Genomic DNA, 23,107 nt, shown 5'->3' with positions numbered 1-23,107 from the left:
CTAGTCAAGGGTCCCCTTTTCCATCCGCATTTTCTCCTTCTGAATGTGCATAGCCTCCTTTGTCCTATGGAGACTATTTTTTTCTGAGGCAGTTCAGTTCTGGTTAACTGCATATGTACATCCTGTACGGGGAGTGTACATATGACGTACAGCGCATACAAGATCTAAAGGCTTTGGTATACTGGCCAGATGGTGGGCTGTTCTTGCCAAGGTGATCCCTAAGGTGAAGAATACTGCAACAGTAAAGAGAAGGACATCTGCTGGTATGAGATTTTACACAACTGTATTTTCCCCACATTGACCACATCATCTTTTATTCTAAATTTTAATCAAGTGCTTGACACTTCTTCAGAAAATATACTTTAGGTTGACTGGAGTACCTCACTCTTCCCAGTTTTCCATTAACAGTTATAACATTTTAGATATACTGCATTTTACTTCATGCACGTCCAGTGTCAGTAATACCTCCCATCCCCCTATCCAGATATTTTTTGTTATACATTTTTTTTATTTCATGCACCTTATTACAGTTAGACAAAATAAGTTTTTAACTCAAGTTTTTTTATGTCTGACATTCTGAATTACACATTTTGTTTTCTTCCCTAATTATAGTCCTACGTTCTGGAAAATACACTCATTCCATGGTACTAATTAACTATTTTTCTCCACTTCATAATTTTCAAGTAAAGTAAAAGTTTCAAAAAGTATTCTGTTCCTAAGTGTATTGATGCTGTATATCCTGTACTTTAAATCCAAGGGTTAAGTGTCACAGTTTTTTGTCAATTCTTACTACCTGTCTTCTCTTCTGGTTTTGTTGTCCTTACATCACTTCTTGTCTTTGTTCAGCTTCAAACTTCACAGCTTTTTTGCATTTAAGATTCTGCATTCTAATTTTTTTTACTGCTCAGAACACAACCCTGTTGCAAGGGCATGCTTTAAAATCCAGCTACTGCACTGGCAAGCCTACCCTCAAACAGCTGTCCACACCTTCTGATGATCCAGCTTCTTTTCTTGATTCATTTGGCAGCACCTTGTCTGTTACCTCTCCCAGCATGGAATCCAATAAAGTACTTCAACTTTTTCCTTAGCATTCGGCTCACCTCATTTCCATCAACACAGGAATTTCCAAACCTCTCCTCTCCAACTCTGCAAATAAAATCTCCTCTCTCATAGAATCTGTTTATGATAATTCAGTATTCTGCATAAGAGCACTTCACTCCACTATTTCTTTCTTTTTTAGAATTATCCAAGAGATAGTTACAACTTCCTGGTGCCATCTTTTTCTCCAAAAGAGTAGGGGATGTTCCCATGTGCCCTGGCTAGATTTCTCTTAGTCAGTATGAATACCACCTCAGATCTTCTGTGTAAAGAGTACATGTGCTGAGTGGGACTAACCCAGTCGACTAAGAGTGATTAAATGAGCTGGGTAACAGTAAAGGTTAATCCATTTAAATATGTAGTAGTAGTGCAAGTAAATCCATTTAAATACAGGTAACAGTGCAAGGTACTGTATTCAAATACTAGGTAACAGTGCAGGATAATGTACAAAAGTAGCAGTGTAGGGTAATGCATTTAAGTATATTAATGCATTTAAATACTGGATATCATTGCAGGTTGATATGGATAACAGTGAGGATTAATATATTTAAATAACTGATAGTGCATGTGCATTTGAATGCCTGTTAATGGTACAGATTAATACATTTAAATATTGGAGAACCATGTTACATCAGTTTAAATACTTGGTAACAGCACAGGTTAATGTATTTAAGTTCTGGATAGTGCATTTGAACTGGGTGTGGCAGTACAGATTGTCATTTAAATACAGGGTAACAATGCATGTTAATGCATTTATATACTGGGAAAACAGTGCAGATTAATACATTTAAATGCATGGTAACAATGCATATTAATACATTTAAATACTGGGTAACATTGCGGGTTAATATTTAAATACTGTGCAACTTTGCAAGATAACTTTTGCAGCTTTCACTTTTGTCTCTCAAAGATTAACAGTTCTGGGGCTATTTATTAAAAGAAGGCACGGAGTGGGTGTCTGTATGCAATCTAGACATAAAACAGATTGTAACCAAAACAGCATGAAAACTGATGATAAAAATTAAAGTGAGGCTTAGAATAATACACTAGAGGTTGTTGACAACAGTGCAGTTTTCATTTAATGAATGTGTTCATTTGGTCTTTTTTGGCAGAAAAAGCAACGAGGAAGCTGTAAGAGAGAGGCAGAAAGTAATAGCATTAGCAAGCATGAAGGAACCAAGTTTGTTACAGTTCTACATTTCCCGGGAGTGGCTGAACAAATTTAACACCTTTGCTGAACCAGGGCCGATTACCAACCACAACTTTCTTTGTACGCATGGAGGTCAGCACTGTTCATCTTAAGAATAAAACTGTATTTGAAGTCTGTAAAATTTCCTTAAAATGCTGTTGATAGATTCCTAATTTATTTTTATTGTTCATTTTATTGCTTATATCTAGATTTACTATTTAATTTTTCATCCACATTCGTACTCATTTGACAAGTACATGTATTTCAGCAAAAGATATGCACATATTTGATAACTTTGTGATTTGGTCCTTGCTGTATATTACCCTGATAAGGTTACAGTACTCATGCCATGTTTATTTACGTATTTTATATTTGTTGACCGGGTTTGTCCAACTGGGCTAGGAATGCCCATTTTCAGCGGAGGCCTGAGGAGAAAATCTCCAACAGAAAATAGAAATTTTACATATTGAATGCATATAGCAATACATTCATCAGTACCACAGATTATTGAATTACAGTGCCACACATTACATTACATGTAATAAATTATACTGAAGTACAGTGCCACATATTACATTACATGTAATACATTACATGTTCTATTAACTGTTCATTTTGTCACTGCCACCCAACCCTTGTCCCCATGAGTGAGGCTTATTTTACTAAAAATTAAATTTCCCAGTAACTGTCTACCGCCTTCTCTGACTTCCTTCCCTTACAGTAGTAGAGAGATGCTCTTCATTCCTACTGCTGTAGTAGACTTAGGCTATATTGGTTGAACAATTGTCCAGCTTTAAAAAGCTTTCCAATTTCACCCTTTATTTGCTGACTGGCTAATCCCAAAATGGTAAATCAGCAGTCAAAGTGAAGATTTATTTCTTCAGTATTTTCTTGCTGTCACGAGAAGAATCTCTTTGGCTTCACAGGAGCAGCATTTGGCTGAGAGCTTTGTTTCTAACACATAAGTCCCCGATGGGGAAACGCTGTACGCAGAAGTTACTTTTCCCCCCCCTAAAAATATTTTTTTCACTATAAGCAGTATTTCCAAAGATATATCCAATATTTTTTTCAGATTTTGGATGTTTCCTGACAGGGAACTGCTATTTATAGCTAGTAGTGTTGATAAATGTATTTAAGGATAATTTTTGAGAAATTATGTAGTTCTTGTGAATCTTTAAACCTTTGGGGGCCCTTACGGAGGTATGGGCAGGAATGTTTATATGTTAGTGTAATGCTTATGCTCATTTTGTGGCATCCTACCTACCATATTTATTTGTGTCAGGTTTGTGAGTGTTTGAATTGTATTCACAGCAAAATTATGTTCTACATTTGTATTATTCTATTAACTCTTGCTCCTTTTGAAACAGCTCTTCAGGCTGTTTTGAGGTTTTTAGTAAGAGTAACTGAGTTGCAATCTCTTATAGTGGGTCAACTTTAACAGTTTGACTTATTGCTTTAACTTCTGCAGTAAGAGTAACTGAGTTACAAGCTCTTATGATGGGTCAACCTTATCTTATTTATCTAAAAGATAGGGTTTCTTTAAGAACTTTTCCTTCATTTATACCCAAAGTGGTATTCGAGTGTATATTATGCCAAGCTACCGATCTCCCCCCGTCTTTCCAGAACTTATTAATGAGGGAGAAAAGATTGATCTGATGATGTCAATTTTCGTTCTGTCCTCAACTGATGGATTCAGATCCAGATCGTCTGATCTGACTCGGCCTTTGCAAAAGCTTGTGGCAACTTAGAACTTTCAAGCTTCTCTCTTATCCAGAATGCACCAACCCCAATTCCCTCATATCTTGCTTGCCGCTTCCAGCGAAAGACATGATGGTTAGTCTCTCAACCTTACATTTAAATAAGTGTGTTTTTCTTCTGATTACTGTTGTTTTATCTTGTTCTATTGTTTCCATTTGCCCTTTCTTGTACTTGTGTACTCTGTAAAATACTATAGTATTTTCTTCTCACTTTCCCCCTTTTACTCTCATCGTAGCTCTTAACTACCTTTGTAGATAGCTTTCTTTTTCTCTTTTCCTTCTCCTTTTTCTTAAAAAAATGTATATAGTTTGTCTGATATAGTAGAGTCTTTAAAGTGTTCTACTTAAGATTGCAGTTTTTGTTTTTTTGGAGTGTATTACAGTGATTGTGATTTTTTCCTAGTAGTTAGTTGCTTAAGATGTTGGAAAAAGATAAAAGCCTGTCAGGCTTTAAAAGTGTGGAAAATGTGGTAAAAAAATTCCCTTTTCTGATGCTCATACACTTTGTGTATATTGTCTTGGACCCCTTCACCGACAAGAAAATTGTTTAATTTGTCATGTATTCAACCCAAGGGCCCTGGTTGAACGCAACAACAAATTAATATTGAAAGGTTTACTTCTGTCATCCTTTAGAGAGGCTTTATCTAGAGCTTCTAAAGAAAAGTCAAGAGGGAAAAATATCTCCCACTTCTCCAAGCAATTCTGCTTCTTCTAAATCTTCTAAGAAGTCCTTGAGAAGGTCTGTGTCAAATCCACCAGTTCCCTTGGATCCGAAGAATGCCAAAATCTACGGATTCAACATCATCCACTTATCCTAGACATACAAAGACACAGTCCTTGGATCCAGCGATCTCTCCTTATCTGAAAAGCTTAAAAATTAAACACATCTCGGATCAGACCCACCTCAGATCCACCACAAAGATCTGATAATGTGGTAGTTTTACCCAGAACTAAATACTCCCCCCTCATTGTTCCCTCCAGAGTTCCTTCTCCCTTCTTGGAGAGGCCAAGTCTCCTTCAGGGATGTCCACTCCCTTCTAGAGAAGCCCTACAGAAGATAATGTGGAAAATTTAGTGAGAAAAATTCTCTTAGCGCAGAGCCAGACAGTGGTCCTCCCTTCTCCTTCCCCTTTGGGTCAGGAGATCCCTACTTCCAATACTTCACCTTTGTCAGTTCCTCTTTTGACTCCTTTCAAGGTCTCCAGAGCCCTTGCATCCAAGTTGTCTGGGTCTGTCACCTTCAGATCCGAGAATGCTTTTGCCCTCTAATCTGAGGCTTGCTCTGTGCTCTTTGATTCAGTTGGATCCAGAGAGCTCTCTGAGCCAGTTCTACCTTGACTGGTCCAATGTGCTTCACTCTACTGTAAGGTTTTCGGAGCCGTTGCTGGACCTCTTAGTCTCGGCAGTGGTTAGTTCGGCTCTGACTTTGGCATCGGGTGGACTGTCCTCAAGGCAGGGAGGGACTGTGGATCAGAGACTGGCTGTCTCAGATCCAGGGCCCTATCCCTAGTGGGGGTGTTCCACCTTTGCGGTCATGGAGAAATCCCTGTTGGCAATCCTGACTCAGACAGTGCCTACCCTCTTGGATCCTCTTGTCTGTATCTGTCCCGTTTTTCCATCTGGAGTCTAAACTGTCCTCTCCACAGGGACAGCCTGTACAAAAAACCCAGTCTTCCCATCAGGGTATCCCCAAATCTTCTGACACCTCCCCAGAGTATCCTTCTGAGGAGATTCCTAAGAAGAGAACATGCAACAGGAAACATTTAGAGTCTCCTGAATCTGTCACCAAAGATACGGATTTTGTTGAGGGTGAAGGGTCCCTATGGTCAGCTCTTGATGACATCTCTGAGATATCCTGAAGATCCTGAAACAGAGAGTTGGCTGGAAGCCCAGCAACCTTTTGTCAGAGGAATCTGTACTCCTGGAGGCATTCGGTATTGGCCAGTCTGCTCCTGGGTGACCCCGTCCACCAACGAGCTTATTAATTTCATCTCTTAGCGGGCATGGCAGGATTGAGATACTATTAAGCCAATCCCCAGGAAGCTGGCTAAAATCATGTCAGGTCCAGAGAATAAGCAGTTGTGGTCCAAGGGGGTGCCTTTTCATGCCATGGTGTCTGCCACTAAGAAGGAACTTGCGGAATAAATTTCTTCTCTTATTCCCCCAACAAGGAGTCCCGGGTGATGGACAAATTCGGGAAGAGTGTCTGTGCTTCATTGACCATTGCCTTAAGGTCAACAAAGTATTTGGCACATTGCACGAGACTACGGAGGGACCTGATTAAGAAGCTATCAGATACCCTCTCAGGATCCATTTCTGAAGAGGTGAAAGCATCTGTCAGTCCTCAGTTGACTACCCTACAATTGATATCCAACTCCTCCATGAGGTCATTTGTGATGTAATAGAAGGAGCCTCTAAAGCAAGCCGGTTCGGGTGTTGCTTTTAGGAGACATGCCTGGATGTGCTTATGTGATTTTGTGGAGCCCTTTAAGTCTTCATTTGTCAATGCTTCTTTTGACGGCACATCTCTTTTTGGCCCCAAGGTTAAAGATGCATTGTCCAGGTGTGAGACGGATGGAAAGTCTGTTTCTGCTGTGGATGTGCATTTTTCTACCCTTCAAAGATCCTTTTCAAGGAATCATCAAGGCAGGGGTAAAATGTGGTTCAAAAAGTCCCAAGGATCTTTCCAGGACACACAAGTTCCCCCAGAGTTGGGGGGGGGTACTCAAATGGAAAACACCACCCTCCTGGCAGAGGTGGCCTGCAGACCCGAGATATTGTGAAAGGGGTAGTGGTTCACACACACCACTTATAAAGGTGCTGCCAATTGTGCATTGCATTTTACTGCCACTGACATGCCCATTGGCCAGTCTGCTGCTGATTCCTGCCATACTTCCTGCTTTCTCATGTTGTCTTATGAGCCATGGACATTATTTTCCCCCTGTGCATTTGGTTATTGAAGTTGTGGGCATGGCACAGCATTCTTCTGTTTGCCCACAGGGAATTCACAACAGCCATATTTGTCTGCACTTGAATGTCATTTCAGCCATATGTCCCCAACCAAATGTACCACATGGAAATGTCACACAGGCTAGGTGCCTGAACCCCATCTGCGCCTAACCAAGAATCAGCTCATTTTGGCAAGAGAAAAAGTGATCCAGACATGTGCTGTATTTAGAATAACCATAAACTATGAAAAGTCTCATCTAGAACCAAGTCAGTCTAGAGTTCATAGGAGCGCTGCTCATTACAAAATCAGATGTACCCTCAGTTCTCCTCTCCAAAGTTCAGACAATAAGATCACAAGTGAAAAAGATTGTTTTCAGTACCAAAGTCTCGGCTCACTTGGCCCTTCAGGCAATGAGGTCAGTGGTGGTAGCAATAACATTACTACTCTTAGCCAGATTCCATGTGAGAGTTCTTCAGTGGATGCTGGCCTCCCAGTGGTCAGTACTTCATCTTCCTTTATCTGCTCCAATACGAATCACCAGCATATGCAAGAGGAATCTAATGTGGTGTATTCAATCAGAAGAGGTACAAGTCCATTTGTTCGTTCCTCCTCAGCCCAAGGCCATTGTGCCCACTGATGCTTCCCAGCTGGGGAGGGCATTACCTGGGAAAAACAGTCCAAGGCACATGGTCCCCCAAAGAGGCCATGTTGCTTATCAGTGTCCTCAGGTTGAGAGCAGTGCTTTTAGTGTTGCAATCCTTACAGAATGCTCTCCCTTAAGTAATGATTGCAGTTCAAGTGGGCAACATGTCAGTGGCTTGGTACATCAACAAAAACAGGGGGGAACCATATCTTACCCCCTGTGTCAAGAAGCACTCAGGGTTTGGCAATGGGAGATTTCTTTCAACTGCTTTCTAATTGTAACACATATTCTGGAGAAGTCTAACATGTTAGCAGACAAACTGAGCAGGTCCATCCTACTACCTCATGAATGGTCCCTCAACAACAACATGGCGGAATTGATTTTCAGACAATAGGACTAGCCTTGCTGCAATCTTTTTGCATCTCCCCTGAAGAAAAAGTGCAGCAGCTTCTTTGCCCTAGTCCCCCCACAGAGGGAATCACCGAGTGATGCTCTCTTCCATGATTGCCCCCCCCCCCCGGTGTGCTTTATGCTTATCCTCCAATTCCTTTGATCCCATAGTTCTTACAAGGAGTAGCCAGATTGAAGAGCAGTGTCATCCACATTACACCTATTGGCCTCGACAGATTTGGTTCCCTTTCCTGTGGCCTCATTTAGTTTATCAGCCATGGATTCTGGACCCAAATCTAGATCTGCTGTCTCACCCGACAGGTATGATGCATCCAGACCTTTGCAATATCAAGCTCACAGCTTAGTTTCTCTATTTCCAGTAATAGCCAGACAACCTATTCTCTTGTCACCTGTCCACCAGATTTTGTTACCATCCCTTAAACCTTCTACTAGGAAAGTATATTTTAGTAAATGGAAAATATATCTACATTGGACACTTCAAAATCATGTAGAACCCTTTTTTGCCCCGATTCATAGCATTGTTGATTTCTTGATGCTACTTTTTAATCAAGGAGCCAGTTCTTCGACAGTTAAAGTTCAGTTGGCAGCAATTTCTAATTTCCATGTTGGATTTGATGGTTCCTCACTAATTTCTTATAAACTTTGTAAAATCTGTTTACAAGGCACACTTCTGTTATGACCTCCATTTAAAGATCCTACTCCTCCATGGGATCTAACTCTGGTACTTCAAACCTTGCTACATCCACCATTTGAACCTGCACATGACTATGATCTTAATTTTTTTTCTTGGAAAACCTTGTTTTTGTTGGCCATTACTTCAGCCAGATGAGTTTCTGAACTTCAAGCCTTATCTGTGAAATCCCCATATCTAATTTTTCATAAAGACAGAGTTACATTATGAATTAATGCATCTTTTTTTGCCTAAGATAGTTTCAGAATCTAATATTAACCAGTCCATCAGTTTACCAGTGTTCTTTTCAAATTATTCAAACAAGGGCGAATATTTGTTACATTCACTGGATGTTCATAGACAACTGCTTTTTGCTTTTCCATTTACACAGAACAAAGGACATCAGAACTACACATCAGTTATTTGTTTATTTTGCTGATATGAAACTGAGTAAACCAGTATTCAAAATTACGCTTGCATGATGGCTTACTGGCTGCATTTGCTTTGTTTACAACAAATTGGATATTCCTTTACCAAAGCAAGTTTGTGCTCATTCATCCAGGTCTTTAGCAACTTTATTTATTTTACATTTGTTGACCGGGCTAGTCCGACTGGATATATGTCCATTTTCAGTGGAGGCCCAGGGAGAAAAGTTCCAAGATAATAATACACATTGAACATTTAGTAAATGCTAGTTTCAAGCAGATTACGATCATAAGCAATACCAGCATTTAGCACATATAGCACTAACTTATTATAAAACACTTTACAAAACATAACATTATTTTCAAAGTTATGTATACATAACATTACATTCAGGTTTAAGACACACTGAGCAGCAGTTATACAATTGACCCTTCCTGAAATGGAGTGGTAGAAAAAAGTTAGAAGTAGTTGAAAATAAGGCACCTAAGAAATAGAGAGGTCACTAGTCAGGGTTAGTGCAAGGACATAACCAATGAGCTTTGAAGTATTTCTTGAGTTTGTTTTTAAATTGAGTTAGTGAGGGTTCTAGGGTGAAGTCAGCTGGGAGTCTGTTCCATGTTTTTCCAACAGAGTTGGCAAACAGAGAATTCCCAGCTGAGTAGTTGGATTTATATGTTTGAACTAGGAGTCTAGTGGATGATAGCAGTGACCGAGTGCTGGTGCAGGGGCTGATAATATTTTTTAGTGCAGGTGTATTTTCTGGTTGGTAAAGGACTTTATGTGCCATGATTAGCTGGTTGAACTGCAGTAGGCTTGGCAGTTCAAGCCATCCTAGGTGATTTAGGTTGTGACAGTGGTGTGTCCGGTAGGCTGTGCCAGTAGCAAATCTGGCAATGTGGTTATAGCAGGATGATAGTTTATTAAGATTTTATTAAGATATGTTTTGTTTAAGTTGGAGAATAGAGGTGAGGCATAGAGAAGAGTTGATAGTAGATGGGAACTGGCAATAAGGAAAGGTTTGATTTTGTAAAGAGAGACAAGTTTTTTATTAATGGTTTTGATAGTTTGCTTGATATGCACATCAAACTTCAGGTTATCAACTATGACACCCAGTAGTTTAGTTTGGGCTTCTGGGGAGATGATAGTACCATTGTTAGCTGTTATGCTGAAGGATGGCAGGGGCGTCCTGCATGTGGGGGAGAAGAGGAGCAGCTTAGTTTTATTGGGGTTTAGGATTAGATGTTGATTGGAGAGCCATTTTTCCACTGTATTGAAGGTATTTTGGGTTAATGTGAATAAAATTGCTGGTGAGGTATCAGAACAAATCAAAGTGGAGTCATCCACATATTGAATGCAGGTAGCATCTGGGATGACTGAATGAAGGTCATTGATAAAGATGGAGAAAAAAAGGGGTCCTACTCTTGAGCCCTGGAGGACTCCTAATGTGATGGGCAGGCGAGATGATAGCCTGTCCTGCCATAGGACTGCCTGTTGCCTGCCCTACAGGTAGGATTTAAACCATTGGAGTGCATGGTTGTTTAAGGAGAAGGCCTTCAAGGTATTTATAAGCATTTTGTGGTCAACCATGTCAAAAGCCTTGGATATATCTAGAAAGAGTGCTGAGGATAGTTTGTTATTATTGTGGTTGTGGTTAATGACATTAGAGAAGAAGAGGAGGGCAGAAGTAGTACTATGGTGTGACTTAAAGCCATGCTGAAAGTTGGATAACAGTTTGTTCTGTGTGAGGTAGTGCATGAGCTGTATGTGTACACACTTATCCATAATTTTAGCTAGAGGTGACAGAATAGCCATGGGTCTAAAATTTGACAGTTCATTGGAACTGCCTCCTTTATGGAGAGGTGTGACATGGGAGATTTTCCATATAGTGGGTACAGTAGCTTCAGATGTAGCTCTGTTGATCAAGATTGAGATGGTGGTGTGCTATGGTGTCAGCAGCCTTTTGCAAATAGTCTGCTGGGAGGAGGTCGGCAGCCAGGGTGATGGGTCTTAGTTTCTTAAGTAGAGCATGAATAAGTTGAATAGGAACAGATTGGAAGGTAAAGTATGTTTGGGTACTGGGTGTGGCTGCATTAGAGTTAGAGCCATTGGGAGAAAGTTGGCTGGCTAGAGACTGGATAGTCTCTGTGAAGAAGCTGTTGAAGTTATTAGCAATGTCTACTGGGAATATTTGTTGGGGGGGGGGGGGAGTGGCGGTTTGGCCTGGCTGGAGTAGTTTGTTTATTCATGGCCAGAACTTTTGAGGTTTGTTTTGGTGTTTTTGCAGCAGATGGTAGTAGTGGTTCTTTTTGTCTAAGGTCATGGATTGTTTGGTGTCATTCCTTAGCTGTCTGAATCTTAGTTGATCAAGTGAGGCTTTTGTTTTTCGGTAGGTGGCCCATGCTTTGTTTATGAGTGAAATTTTGGTTTTGGTATCTTTAAAAAGCCAAGGTACAATATTAACTTTGGTTCTAATAGAGTGGCTGGGAGCATGGGAGTTAAGAATAGCAAGGAATTTGATGTTAAATTTGCTACTGCTTCATCTAGGGGGAGACATTTTAGTATTGACCAGTTACATGCCTTATGTTCATTTTGAAACTAGGTGAGAATAAAATTCTTGTTGTTTCTTAATGTTCTATAGGTGGGTTGGTAGGAGCAGTCTACTTTGAGCTTGATTACATAGGTGAGACAGTGGTCACTTAGGTCATCAGGCAAAGTGCCTGATTTATAGGATTGAAGATAGGTATTGACAAGTATCCAGTCTAGGGTACTTTCCTTGTTATTGGGTTTTCTTGTCCTGGTGGGGAAGGTTATGATTTGAGTAAATCCATAGAGGTTTATGTAGGTTGTGGGGGTTTCACAAGAGCAAGTGTTCTAGTCAATGTTGAAATCCCCAAGAACAATTGTTTCTTAGGGGTAGTTATTGGATAACCAATATAAGACATCTTCTAAGGTTTCTGTTGTTCTCCCTGGGGGAATGTAGACACAGACAATGTTTACATTTTTGTTTTTATTAATTTGTAGTTTTGAGAGAAGAATTTCAGCAATATTGAACTGGGGTGGTTGTTGGGTGTCTATGCTGACAGATAGGGTGGACTTGTAAAGTATGGCTACCCACCACCCTTTCTGGTGGTACAGTCTAGTCAAAACATACTGTATTCCTGGTGGCAGAATCTCATGGTCCTTGGTGGCAGGCTTTAGCCACGTTTCTGTTAGGCATAATATATCTGGAGAATGAACAGCTAAGAGGGCATGCAGGTGCTGAGTTGTGTTATTTATGCTCCTAATGTTTAGATGGCAGGCCAGCAGTGAATTAGGAGGTCTATTTGTTGGAGCTATGGTGGTAGGGGATATAGTAGGGGGATCAGGGTCAACAGGTGGGGATGAACCAGGGTTTGGGTGGATGTCACCATCCTTTGTGAGGTTGTAGTGTATCCTGAGTATGAGTTTTAAGATTTTGAATAAAGTTTTGTAATAGTATCAAGTTTTATGACTAATGTAACTAGGTCTAGTAAGATGGTAGTATTTAGGGGTTAAGGAGGTAAGCATGAGGGAAGTGAGTAAGGGTGCATTATTATCTGTTGTAGATGGGATGGATGTTTGGAATTTAGGGTAATGGAAACGTGGGTGATCCTGACATTCGAAGGCGGTTAGGAGATATGGGTTGAGTAAAAGGGGTAGAAGTAGAGTTAATAAGACTATTTTGGGTGATAGCATACCTACTGAATGAGACTTGAAACATAGACAAAAGGAATAGTAGAGTTGGAGGACTGGTGGTATCAGGTTGAGGGTGGTGCTGTTGAGTGACAAGTTATCGATTGTTTTAAAAAAGTGGGGTGTGGTCTAGTACCAATAAATGTAGCAGCACCTGGGGCAGGGTGGGGTGCGAAGCGAGCCCGAGCGAAGCAGGGATGAACCAATGCCTGTACTAAGTTGTAGCAGTTTAACCTGTATGAGGAGGAAAGGGGGGGGAGAAGGCAGTAGGAGTGGTTAGAGGGATACCTTGATTGACTCAAGGTACCACACCACACCAGAGGTACGTTGAATGTAAGGGCCTAAAATCTGCACTCAGCACTTTAATGTTACTTGCATCCAACGCTATAATTTTACTTGCGTTTAGCAGGAAATACAGACCAACAGTATACAATTTTGAGGATTTTTACAAGGGTTACTTGTTCAAATGTTGGACAAGTAAGTAAATCTTTCAAAAGGAATCTATGTCTGAGTGTTAGAAAGGCAGAAAGGTACAAGGTATACCTGTAAAAATTAGGGTCAGAGAGACAAATAATAAGAGTCAGTGTACTTTAGTTACAGGGGAAGGAAGCAAACACTCAAGTAGAAAAGAGCCCTATGGCTGACTAAAATGGTGACTTGCTTAATTACACAGCACTGTAAGAGAAAGCTTAACAAATGCTTTTTATGTGTGTAACCTTCTTCTTCTAGCTTTTCTCGGTTAGGGGTCACCACAGCGGATCACCTGTCCGCTCATGATTGGCAGTGGAGTTTTACGGTGTCGAGTTGCCAGCCCGGCGCCCAACCTCCCACAGAAGGCACACACACGCACACACTCACGCCTAGGTACAATTTAGAGTGTCCAATCCACCTGTATCATGTCTTTTGGGATGTGGGAGGAAACCAGAGCACCCGGAGGAAACCCACGCGACCACAGGGAGGACATGCACACTCCGCACATAAGGCACCCAAGCTGAGGATCAAACTGGAGAACCTCTTGCTGTCAGGTGGCAACGCTACCTACTGTGATTAATTGCTGGGAGAAACAGTTTTTGTTGTGGTGGCCAGTTGCAATCCTGTAGACACTGTTATGCAGGAGCTGCAGTATGTTATTGTAGGTAAATGTGAAGTTCAACTAGGAAAATAGAAAAGCAGAGATTCTAGGGTAAGCATTAAGGCAGCAACAGGCAGTTATTTTATAATAGTACATTCAGAAAGGTTTGGGGGGGATAAAGTAGCACACTTCAGAATGGATTAGGATTTATAGCTAAGAGAGCAATGCAGTAAATAACAAACACTTGCCAGATTTCAAAGATATACCAGTAAAACTAAGTCTGTCATTCACAAATGTACAACTGGAAAATTGTCAGTAAAAGCAATTCAGGTATAGCTAGCGCAAGTTATTCTGGTCATAAAAGCACTTTTTCAATGTGTGTGTGCAATGTGAACATTAAAAACATATGCAGCAAGTAGTAGCTCTGAATATGCACAGCAAGTAGTAGCTCTGATTAGGCACTTTCTCTAGGTACAGGTTCGGTTTAAACACAAATATTACTACAGAAATTCAGTAAAGTCACTAGCTACTTATAGAGCTTCTGCAACAAAATTGAGCAAATCTGTGCAGAATCAGAATTTAGCATAATGCCTGTACCAAGTTGTAGCAGTTTAACCTGTATGAGGTGGAAAGAGGGGGGGTGAGGGAAAAGAGAAGGCAGAAGGAGTGGTTAGAGGGATACCTTGATGGACTCAAGACACCGCACCAGAGGTAAGGGCCAAAAATCTGCACTCAGCACTTTAATGTTACTTAGGTTCATAGGTAGGTACTAGGCTGTCTGCCCTAGGGCATTTATAAGCCTAGCCAGAATGTGTTGGCTTTCGCCTCCCTTTTAGATTTGATTAGATTCCTAAGCCTCTGTCCAGCAGGGCCATAGAAGATTAGATTCCTGAGCCTCTGTCCAGCAGGGCCATAGAAGTGATCCCAGGAGTAAATTTACGATTTCCCATCCACTCGTCAGGATTTCTCTTGAAGAGGGTCAGTGAGGGGCTCTGCCTAACATGGATTGGGGTTCTATTCCAGAGCGAGGGAAGCCTCTGGGATATGAATCTATCCCTCCAGCATGTCCTATTTATTGTTGTGCTGAGGTTTAAATCCCTGGAACGTGTAGCTCTAAGGGATTTGGTTTTCTTGAGGTGGAGCATGTCCATTAATTCCGGGTTAGACATGGCCTTGTATGTCAGGCAGAGATCATCTCTGAGTAGGCGGTAAGCAACTGAGTAGAGCTGGAGTTTCTTTAGTCGAGCTGCGTAGGGCATCTGTTTGAGGCCCACGATCCTCTTGGTGAGGTACTTCTGGGGTCTTTCCAGCTGTTGCAGGTGTCGGGTAAGGTACATCCCAAATGGGGCATTGTGCTCTATTATGGGCCTGATGAGCGATGAGTAGAGGGGAACAATGGCCTCTCTTGATCTAGATGTGAACCCTCTCGTGATTAGGTGGGCTATATAGAAGGTTTTTCTAACCACTTTGGCATTGTGATTATCAAAGTAGAGGTTGCTATCTACTTGGGTCCCCAGATCCCTCATTACATCTTCCGTGCTTAGTGGATTACCAACTATATGGTAGTTCGTGGGCACTTTGTTTTTCTCAAAGGGGATGACTATGCCCTTTTTGGCATTTACCTTGAGGCCATGGTTCTGACACCAGGTATTCATCTCCGTAAGACCCTTCTGGAGGATGTCTGTGTCAGCCGGAGAGTTTATTATGGCTCCCAGTTTGCAATCATCTGCGAACTTGGTCAGCCATAGTCCTCCCGTGCTTGCCTGTACCTCAGAAAAGTATATACCGAAAAAGAGGGGTCCCAGGACTGAGCCCTGTGAGATGCCACTTGTAACCGGTTTGGAGTTGGACATGGCACCCGCAACTCTGACCATGTGAGTTCTATCTATGAACCAGTTTGCAACCCATCTCTTGACATAAGGGTTAATGTTCAAGCTGGTAAGCTTAACTATAATGCCTGAGTGGGGTATTGTGTCGAAGGCCTTTGCGAGGTCTAGGTAGGCTGTGTTGACTACCTTTCCCTCGTCTATGGCCTTGGTAACTGTTTCAAAGAAGTCTAGTAGGTTTAAGAGGCAAGATATGCCTTTAACAAAGCCGAATTGGGTAGGGTCCAGTGTCTGGAGGTTCCCAATGTCTTTGTTTATGAGATCCATGATGATGCGCTCCATAGCCTTGCAGACCAGGCTAGTCAGGCTTATAGGGCAATAGTTCCCGGGACCCATTGTGGCGCCACCTTTGTGGAGCGGGATAACTGTTGCTGTACTCCATTCTTTGGGTACATGTCCTGTAGTAAGTCTAAGTTTGAACAGTGAGTTTATGTGAGGGTTTAGTTCTTTTTGGAGCTCGTGTAAGATGCAGCCTGGGATACCATCCATTCCCATTGATGCTGTGTTTTTGGCTTTGGAGAGGGCTGTTTTCACCTATGTGTCTGTGATGTCTGGGGGTCTAGATTCTTCTGGGATGGACACAGGCCCTTTTGGGGATGGGGGGGGGGGTAAAGTTTGCACTGAACCTGTCAGCCAGGATGTTGGCAATGTCAGTGGGTTTGGTGTATTTTTTGCCATTTTGCACCAGCTCAGAGCAGATCTGAGAGTTGCCACCTAGATTCTTGACATAGCTAAAGAAGGCCTTGTGATTATCTTTAGAGTCTTTGGCGATTTTTCTTTCGAAGCTAGCTTTGGATGATTTTATGAGGGAATCGTAATTTCTTGCTAATACTGATCAGGGATGCCTTCCCTTTTTGGGATTTTGCTCTATCATGTTGCACCCAACACTTTAATTTTACTTATGTTTAGCAGGAAAGACAGACCAACAGTACACAAGTTTGGGGACTTTTACAAGGGTTACTTGTTCAAATGTCAGACAAGTAAGTAAACCTTTCAACAGGAATCTATGTCTGAGTGTTAGAAAGCCAGAAAGGTACAAAGGTATACCTGTAAAGATTAGGGTCAGAGAGACAAATGTAAGAGTCGGTGTACTTTAGTTACAGGGGAAGGAGGCACACACTCAAGTAGAAAAGAGCCATATGGCTGACCAAAATGGTGACTTGCTTAATTACACAGCACTGTAAGAGAAAGCTTAACAAATGCCTTTTATATGTGTAACCTACTCTGATTAATTGCTGGGAGAAACAGTTTTTGTTGTGGTGGCCAGTTGCAATCATGTAGACACCGTTATGCAGGAGCTGCAGTATGTTATTTTAGGTAAATGTGAAGTTCAGTCTGATTAATTGCTGGGAGAAACAGTTTTTGTTGTGGTGGCCAATTGCAGTCCTGTAGACACTGTTATGCTGGAGCTGCAGTATGTTAGTGTAGGTAAATGCGAAGTTCAAATTGAGTCACACCAGGTCAGCCAAGGGGGGAAGAGAGAGGGAAAGCCAAAGCACCTAGATTTGAAAAAACTTCCATAACTTTTCATTCTAAGTCTTCTGTGAATGAAATATGTGCAGCAGCGGCTTGGGCTTCCCCCATATCTTCATCACTCATTACAAAGTGGATCTGGAATCCAGAGGTAGAGCTTCACTTGGCTCAGTGATGCTTAAGGATATCCTTCCTTGAGTCCACCCTGAGATTTATGTAGCTGGGGACTCTGTCCCATCAGTTGAGGACAAAATTAAAATTGACATAATCAGATAAGGAAGTTATGTACTCACCATAACATTCCATCTGTGTTGTTCGTTTTCATTCTTCCTCAAGTCCTCACCCACCAAACCCCTCCGTATGTTTTAATGAAAGAGAGAGTGGCTATCAAAGAATTGGTATATTCCAAGCATGACAGAACTCCATATATAGCCGTGGCTGACCTTTTTTTATTTCTCTTTTTTATGGCTTTTTTTGTAAAAGAATTAGGTGTCCATGCTTTAGCTAGCAAACAAGATGTGAGGCAGTTGGGGTTGGTGCATTCTGGGTAAGGGAGAAGCTTGAGAGTTTTAAGCTGCCACAAGCTTTTGCAATGGCCGAGTCATATCTGATGGTTCACATTGAAACCCATCAGGTGAGAAAGAATGAAAATGGACAACACAGATGGAACGTTATGGTGAGGCATAACTTATTTTTCTTTACCTTGGATATCCATAGGCAACTCTGGTGCTGTCTTGACAGAATAAAATTTTTCAGAAATTCTGATTAGTTGTTCATTTCTTGAGAATATAAGAAAAAAGGACAGCCTGTGTCAATACAGCTTATTTCCAAATGGCTGTCTCATGCTATTATTACGTGATCTGATTTTGTCTCTCGTCTGTTCCTCAACAGATGGGTTATCGGATCCATCTGGTATCCATGTTTGGCTATTCTCAGATCTAGGCACTCGTGCTCAGGCTCCTCCCTTTACCCATAATCCCCTGGAAGGAGAGAATTACCTCAGATCTTGTTTGCTGCTCATTTGCTACAGATGTGGTCTCCTTTGTTCAACCTTATTGATCAAGATATGTGCTGTTTCATTTTTTTTTTTTGTCCTGTTTTTTTCTGAGTATTTTCGTGCTTGTTCTTTCTGTTTCTTTTGCCTTCCCTTACACAATATTAAAAAAAAAATAGGTTATATTCTGGATACCCCCCTTTACTTTGCCCATTGGCGGTTTGTACTTGCTGGGTTGTTGCTGCTTCTTGACATTTAGAGTGTTTTTCAAATATAGTATTTGGAGTACCTTTTCTAAGTGATAGTCAGAGATGTCCTTCCATATCACTGTTGCAGTATTCATTACAATAGAGATCTCCTGCCAAAGACAGCCTGACATCCTGCCAGTATACCAAAGTCTTTTGTTTGCAAAGGTTATGCCGTACATCACTTATATACTCCCTGTACACAGTATAGGGCATAAAGATGATGTCCAGACATGCCATCTTTGGAACATCTTTGCCACCGGTCTGAACGGCATCTTCGATCATTGATCTGAACTCTCATTCTTCTGCAACGTCAGATGAGTGGTCTGCTTGGGGTTTTTGTTTGTATTATCTTACCTTTGCCTGTTTCTAGTTGTTGTGTTTCATGTCTTCCAGAAAGGGGAAATGGCAGTGCGGGAGACAGATTCCCCATAAAGGTCATCATGAATAGTGTTTGTTCTTTTTAGGCACTTCCCTTGAGCATATGTGTTGTGAGATTTTGTCAGTCCTTTGTTCCTAAGGTGTTGCAGAGTCTGCTTTCTTACCTAGTGATTTACTGTCAGAACCAATGACTTAAATTGTTGGCTGAGGATACAATATTAGGATCTTCCCGGCCTGAGGGCCTACTGTCTACGAAGAAAAAGGACAAGAAAGTCTGGTATGATTCTTCGGCTGTACCACCTCTTGCATCTCTTAAGGCTGGTGAAAGCCCAGAGGATCATCTGGTTTCTTTCTCGGTTTCCTCTGCCGCAACCACTTTGGAGGCCAGCATGGACCTGATACCACATGTCCGTGGAGGTTTTGCAGACGTCTGTATCAGGTGTACAGGGGGAACCATGGCTGGTTATTACTGAAGGGCCTAGGGGTATTTCTCAAATTTTAGTAAGGGAGGAGGTTCCGGCTACCATTATTGAGTGACTTCAGGGATCACAGCCTCCAAAATTTTTCAAACCTGACATCCCACTCAAAAAGAAGCCGAAAAACTAAACATCTTTTGCATGCTCCAAAAGATCCTGAGTGAATGGCAAAACTTAACTCAAAGCCTGTTTAATGCCCTTATGGCTCTCAAGCCTCCACAGGGTGTTTCTGTTCCTGACTGACCTAACCCATTCCCACCCCCACCCTCGGTCTTCAGTCCCTCTTAAAGAGACCCAGGGAGCAGGATTCTTCTGCGGATGCTGCTGCTGATTCTTCCTTATTCCTCCCAGATTCCTTCGCCACTTGACTATGGTTTTGAGAAAGAAGAGTCTATAAGTCCTGACTCTCCTTTTGAGGAGATTTCATTTGGTGATGCTGCTTCTATAATGATGGAATTTTTTAAATGGGACTGTGCTCAAGTGTCTGATGTTCAGAAGAGGTACTGTACCTTCTGTTGTTCCTCCTGTTATTGCAGCTTTGCAGGATGTCTTCTCCTGATTCCCAACCCCTGCTCTCAAAACACCTGATAGATTTTATAAAGTGCCTGAGGACTGCAAGTTTCTTTGTATCCCTCTGCTGACGTCTCTGTGGTGTCTGTGGCTTTTGATAACCCTTCCACATTCTTGCCTTTCACTAAATTGTTGCCACCTGATAAGGATAGTAGAACTATGAAGAGACTGGGTAAAAAGGTGTACACGTCTGCTACCATAGCCTTAAGAGCTGTTAACTATCAGATACATATGACTAGGTACATTCTGGCTTTTCTCTGTAAAGCCTGTTGGGCTATTTCTGATCTCCCTAATTCTGAGGTGAAGGCCTCTGCTCTTGCTTTGCTTGAGACGTACTCCCAAGTAGTTCGCCATTCCATTAAATGCAGCTGTGATGCAGCTGATACTTCATCTAGGGCTGCTGCTTTTGGATCTTTGTTAAGGAGGTATTCCTGCCTCAGACTTCAGTCTTTACCTGAAGATATCTATGCTAAACTGAAAGATGCTCCTCTGGATAATAAGCATTTGTTTGGTGGTGCTGCTGCGGTGTTGTTTAAGTCCCTGCAAGAAAAGGCAAAGCCTTACAGGAGTTGAAGCATATTTTTGCTTCCCCTGTGCTTAAGTTTCAGAGGAATTATCCTAATAAGGCTGCCTTTGTTCATAAGCAGTCATGCCTTCCCCAAAGGCTCCCCCCTGCTAAGGCTACCCAGACTCCTCCTACTCAGCAGCCTCCTTTTCCTGATAAACGAGGTGCTGTCTGACTATCCTTTAATTCTCAGTCGCATTCCTCTTTCTCTCATCTTTCCCATGTCCCTTCCTGCTTTGGGTAAAGTTCACCCAGGACTCCTGGGTTCTTTTCCATTATTCTTAAGACCAAAGGCTGATGTACTGATAAAACCAGAAGTTAGAAAATAAAAGCCGAATAACAGAAAAATTCCAACTCCAAGAACATCAATACTTTATCACAGCAAAGCTTGCGGATAATGTAATAAATTATTGATGTTCTTGGAATTTTTATGTTATTCTTTCCATAATTCGCCTGAGTTATTACATGATTTGGAAATTGGGTATTTTTCAGCCTCCTCAGGAACAACTGGCCTTTTTTTCCAGTGGTGCTTCAGGGCCTGTTGGCTCAAGGACCTATTCAAGGAGTTCTATCTCCACAGGGAGGAAGGGATTTTATTCTAGAATGTTCTTGGTCCCCAGGAAAGAAGGCTCATGAAGACCCATTCTGAATCTTTCTCAGCTAAACACCTTTTTTAAAGGTCCCTTCCTTATGGATGTTTTCCCTTCCAACATTGTTTCCTCTGCTCAGGCTTTTCTAGTTTCACTGGATATCAAGGATGCTTAGTTACACATTCCTATTCATCTCCTTTTCAGGAAGTTTTTATGTTTCTCTGTTGCTTCCTGGCATTTTCAATTCTCTGCTTTGCCATTTGGCCTCTTTACTGCCACAAGGGTCTTCATCAAATGCCTTGCTCCTGTCATTGCTTTCTGCAGGCTAAGGGGGATACTGGGCTTTCCTTACCTGGAGGACATGCTTATCCAGGTTTCCTCTCAAGAGATCTTGCTTCAGCATCTACATTTTACCATTTCTCTCTTACAAAGAACTGGGGTTTACTGTAAATTTCCAGAAGTCATTCCTGACCTCTCCTCAGGATCCTGCTTTTCTGGGTTGCAGGATCCAGACTGATGTTCATCGTGTTTCACTGTTGCAGTCATGACTGTAGGGTTCCCCCCTGCCAGCAGGCAGTCCTCGGTCGGCCAGAATCCCAAAGTCTGGGTCCGGCGTCGGCTGTTCAGCCATGCTCCCTGACGTCAGAGCACCAGGAGTACAAAGCTGACAACCGACGCCATGTTCTCCAGTCTTTCTTGCCGTGCGGTGATAGCATTTCGCATTTGCCGGTCGGCAGACTCCTGACAATATTTGCTAAACGTACTTCAGTCCGAAGACTTTCTTCTCCTACTCAAAGCTAAGTACCTAGTTGGGGAAACTTTTTTCTTGCTCCAGTCCGATGTCAGGAAAAGTTAATAATTGTATTTCATGTGGGAAGCAAATACCTCATAAGGATTTTCATTCTTACTGTATTCCTTGCTTAGGCCCTGACCATGACGTAGCTAGTTGTTGGTTTTGTGCTAGATTCAGTCAGCGTACGATTAAACAAAGGTACGATTTTGCATTTCATTACTTCGGTAGGCGCTTTAATTACAAAATGTCGTCGGATTCGGTTCCGACTACCGGAGTTCACAAATGACGCAAGGATAAAGACAGGCCTCCGAGGTCCAAATCGGACGATATTGTACAGGCAGAGCCAGCTTCAGGTTCGGCCATCGTCAGTGAGGCGCTTTTGCAGCCCCTGTCGTCAGCCATTTTGGAACCGATGGCCGAAACGGACTCCCACGAGGAGCCAACTAGGCCTTTGAATATTTCTGTTGCAGGACCTTCGGGCAATGCTCCTTCGGATGGGTCCAGAGCTGCTGTGCAGGTACCGGCTTCCAAAGGGGTTTTCAGGCCTACTCAGCTTCTAATAAAGGCAAAGGCAAAGACTCCTTCCAAATCAAAGACTACAGTTCAGGCCTCTTCTGATCCGGCACCCAAGTCTCAGAAACAGTTACTTAAGATGGCAGAGGACTTACTTACTATGATTAGGGGTTCACCCCCCCCCTCAGATAAAAGGCCAAGGCAAGAAGTGTATTATGACTCCTCTGATCAGGCTTCTGTTTCTTCAGTTTCTTCTTCTGACCAGGAATATTCTTTCCCTCCTTATGATGATTCTGATGCTGAGGAATCCATTCCTTCAGCTTCTCCCTCTGAGGATTTCTTTTTTGGGGAAACGGGAAACTTTACATGAAATGAGGGAACATTTTCACTGGGAAGGACAGGAATACTCAGAATCTAAGAAAAGACTTAGGGATTCTCTTCTACTTCCCCAACATAGACCCCTGGCTATCCCTCCTATTTTGGATATTGTGGATGATGCTTTTTTGGAGGCTAACTTAACTCCGGACTCTTTTCCTCCAGCTCCTGTTAAGCCAGATAGATATTATAGGGTTTCTGATTCCCACCAGTTTTTATACAAGAATCCTACTGCTGATCCTGAAACCATTTCTCAGGGTCCTAAGGGGGTTAAGGCCGCTACTACTAAAAACCCCATTCCCACTGAGAAGGATTCCAG

General features: G+C 42.0%; 1 protein-coding gene across 5 annotated transcripts in view; it reads left to right on the top strand.

The window, feature by feature from the left end:
* USP20 (ubiquitin specific peptidase 20) overlaps nt 1–23,107 on the top strand; it is a 5,014,215-nt gene that overhangs the window by 3,294,091 nt on the left and 1,697,017 nt on the right. For all 5 annotated transcript variants that reach the window (XM_044058629.1, XM_044058630.1, XM_044058628.1 and 2 more), the window contains one exon: nt 2,211–2,380. In XM_044058629.1, the coding sequence (XP_043914564.1) occupies nt 2,211–2,380 (170 nt within the window). The remainder of the gene's footprint in view (nt 1–2,210; nt 2,381–23,107) is intronic.

The sequence above is a fragment of the Protopterus annectens genome, chromosome 16.part0 (assembly GCF_019279795.1).
Source record: "Protopterus annectens isolate FY-2018-M chromosome 16.part0, PAN1.0, whole genome shotgun sequence".
Lineage (NCBI taxonomy): Eukaryota > Metazoa > Chordata > Ceratodontiformes > Protopteridae > Protopterus > Protopterus annectens.
This window is presented reverse-complemented; position numbering and strand designations above follow the sequence as displayed.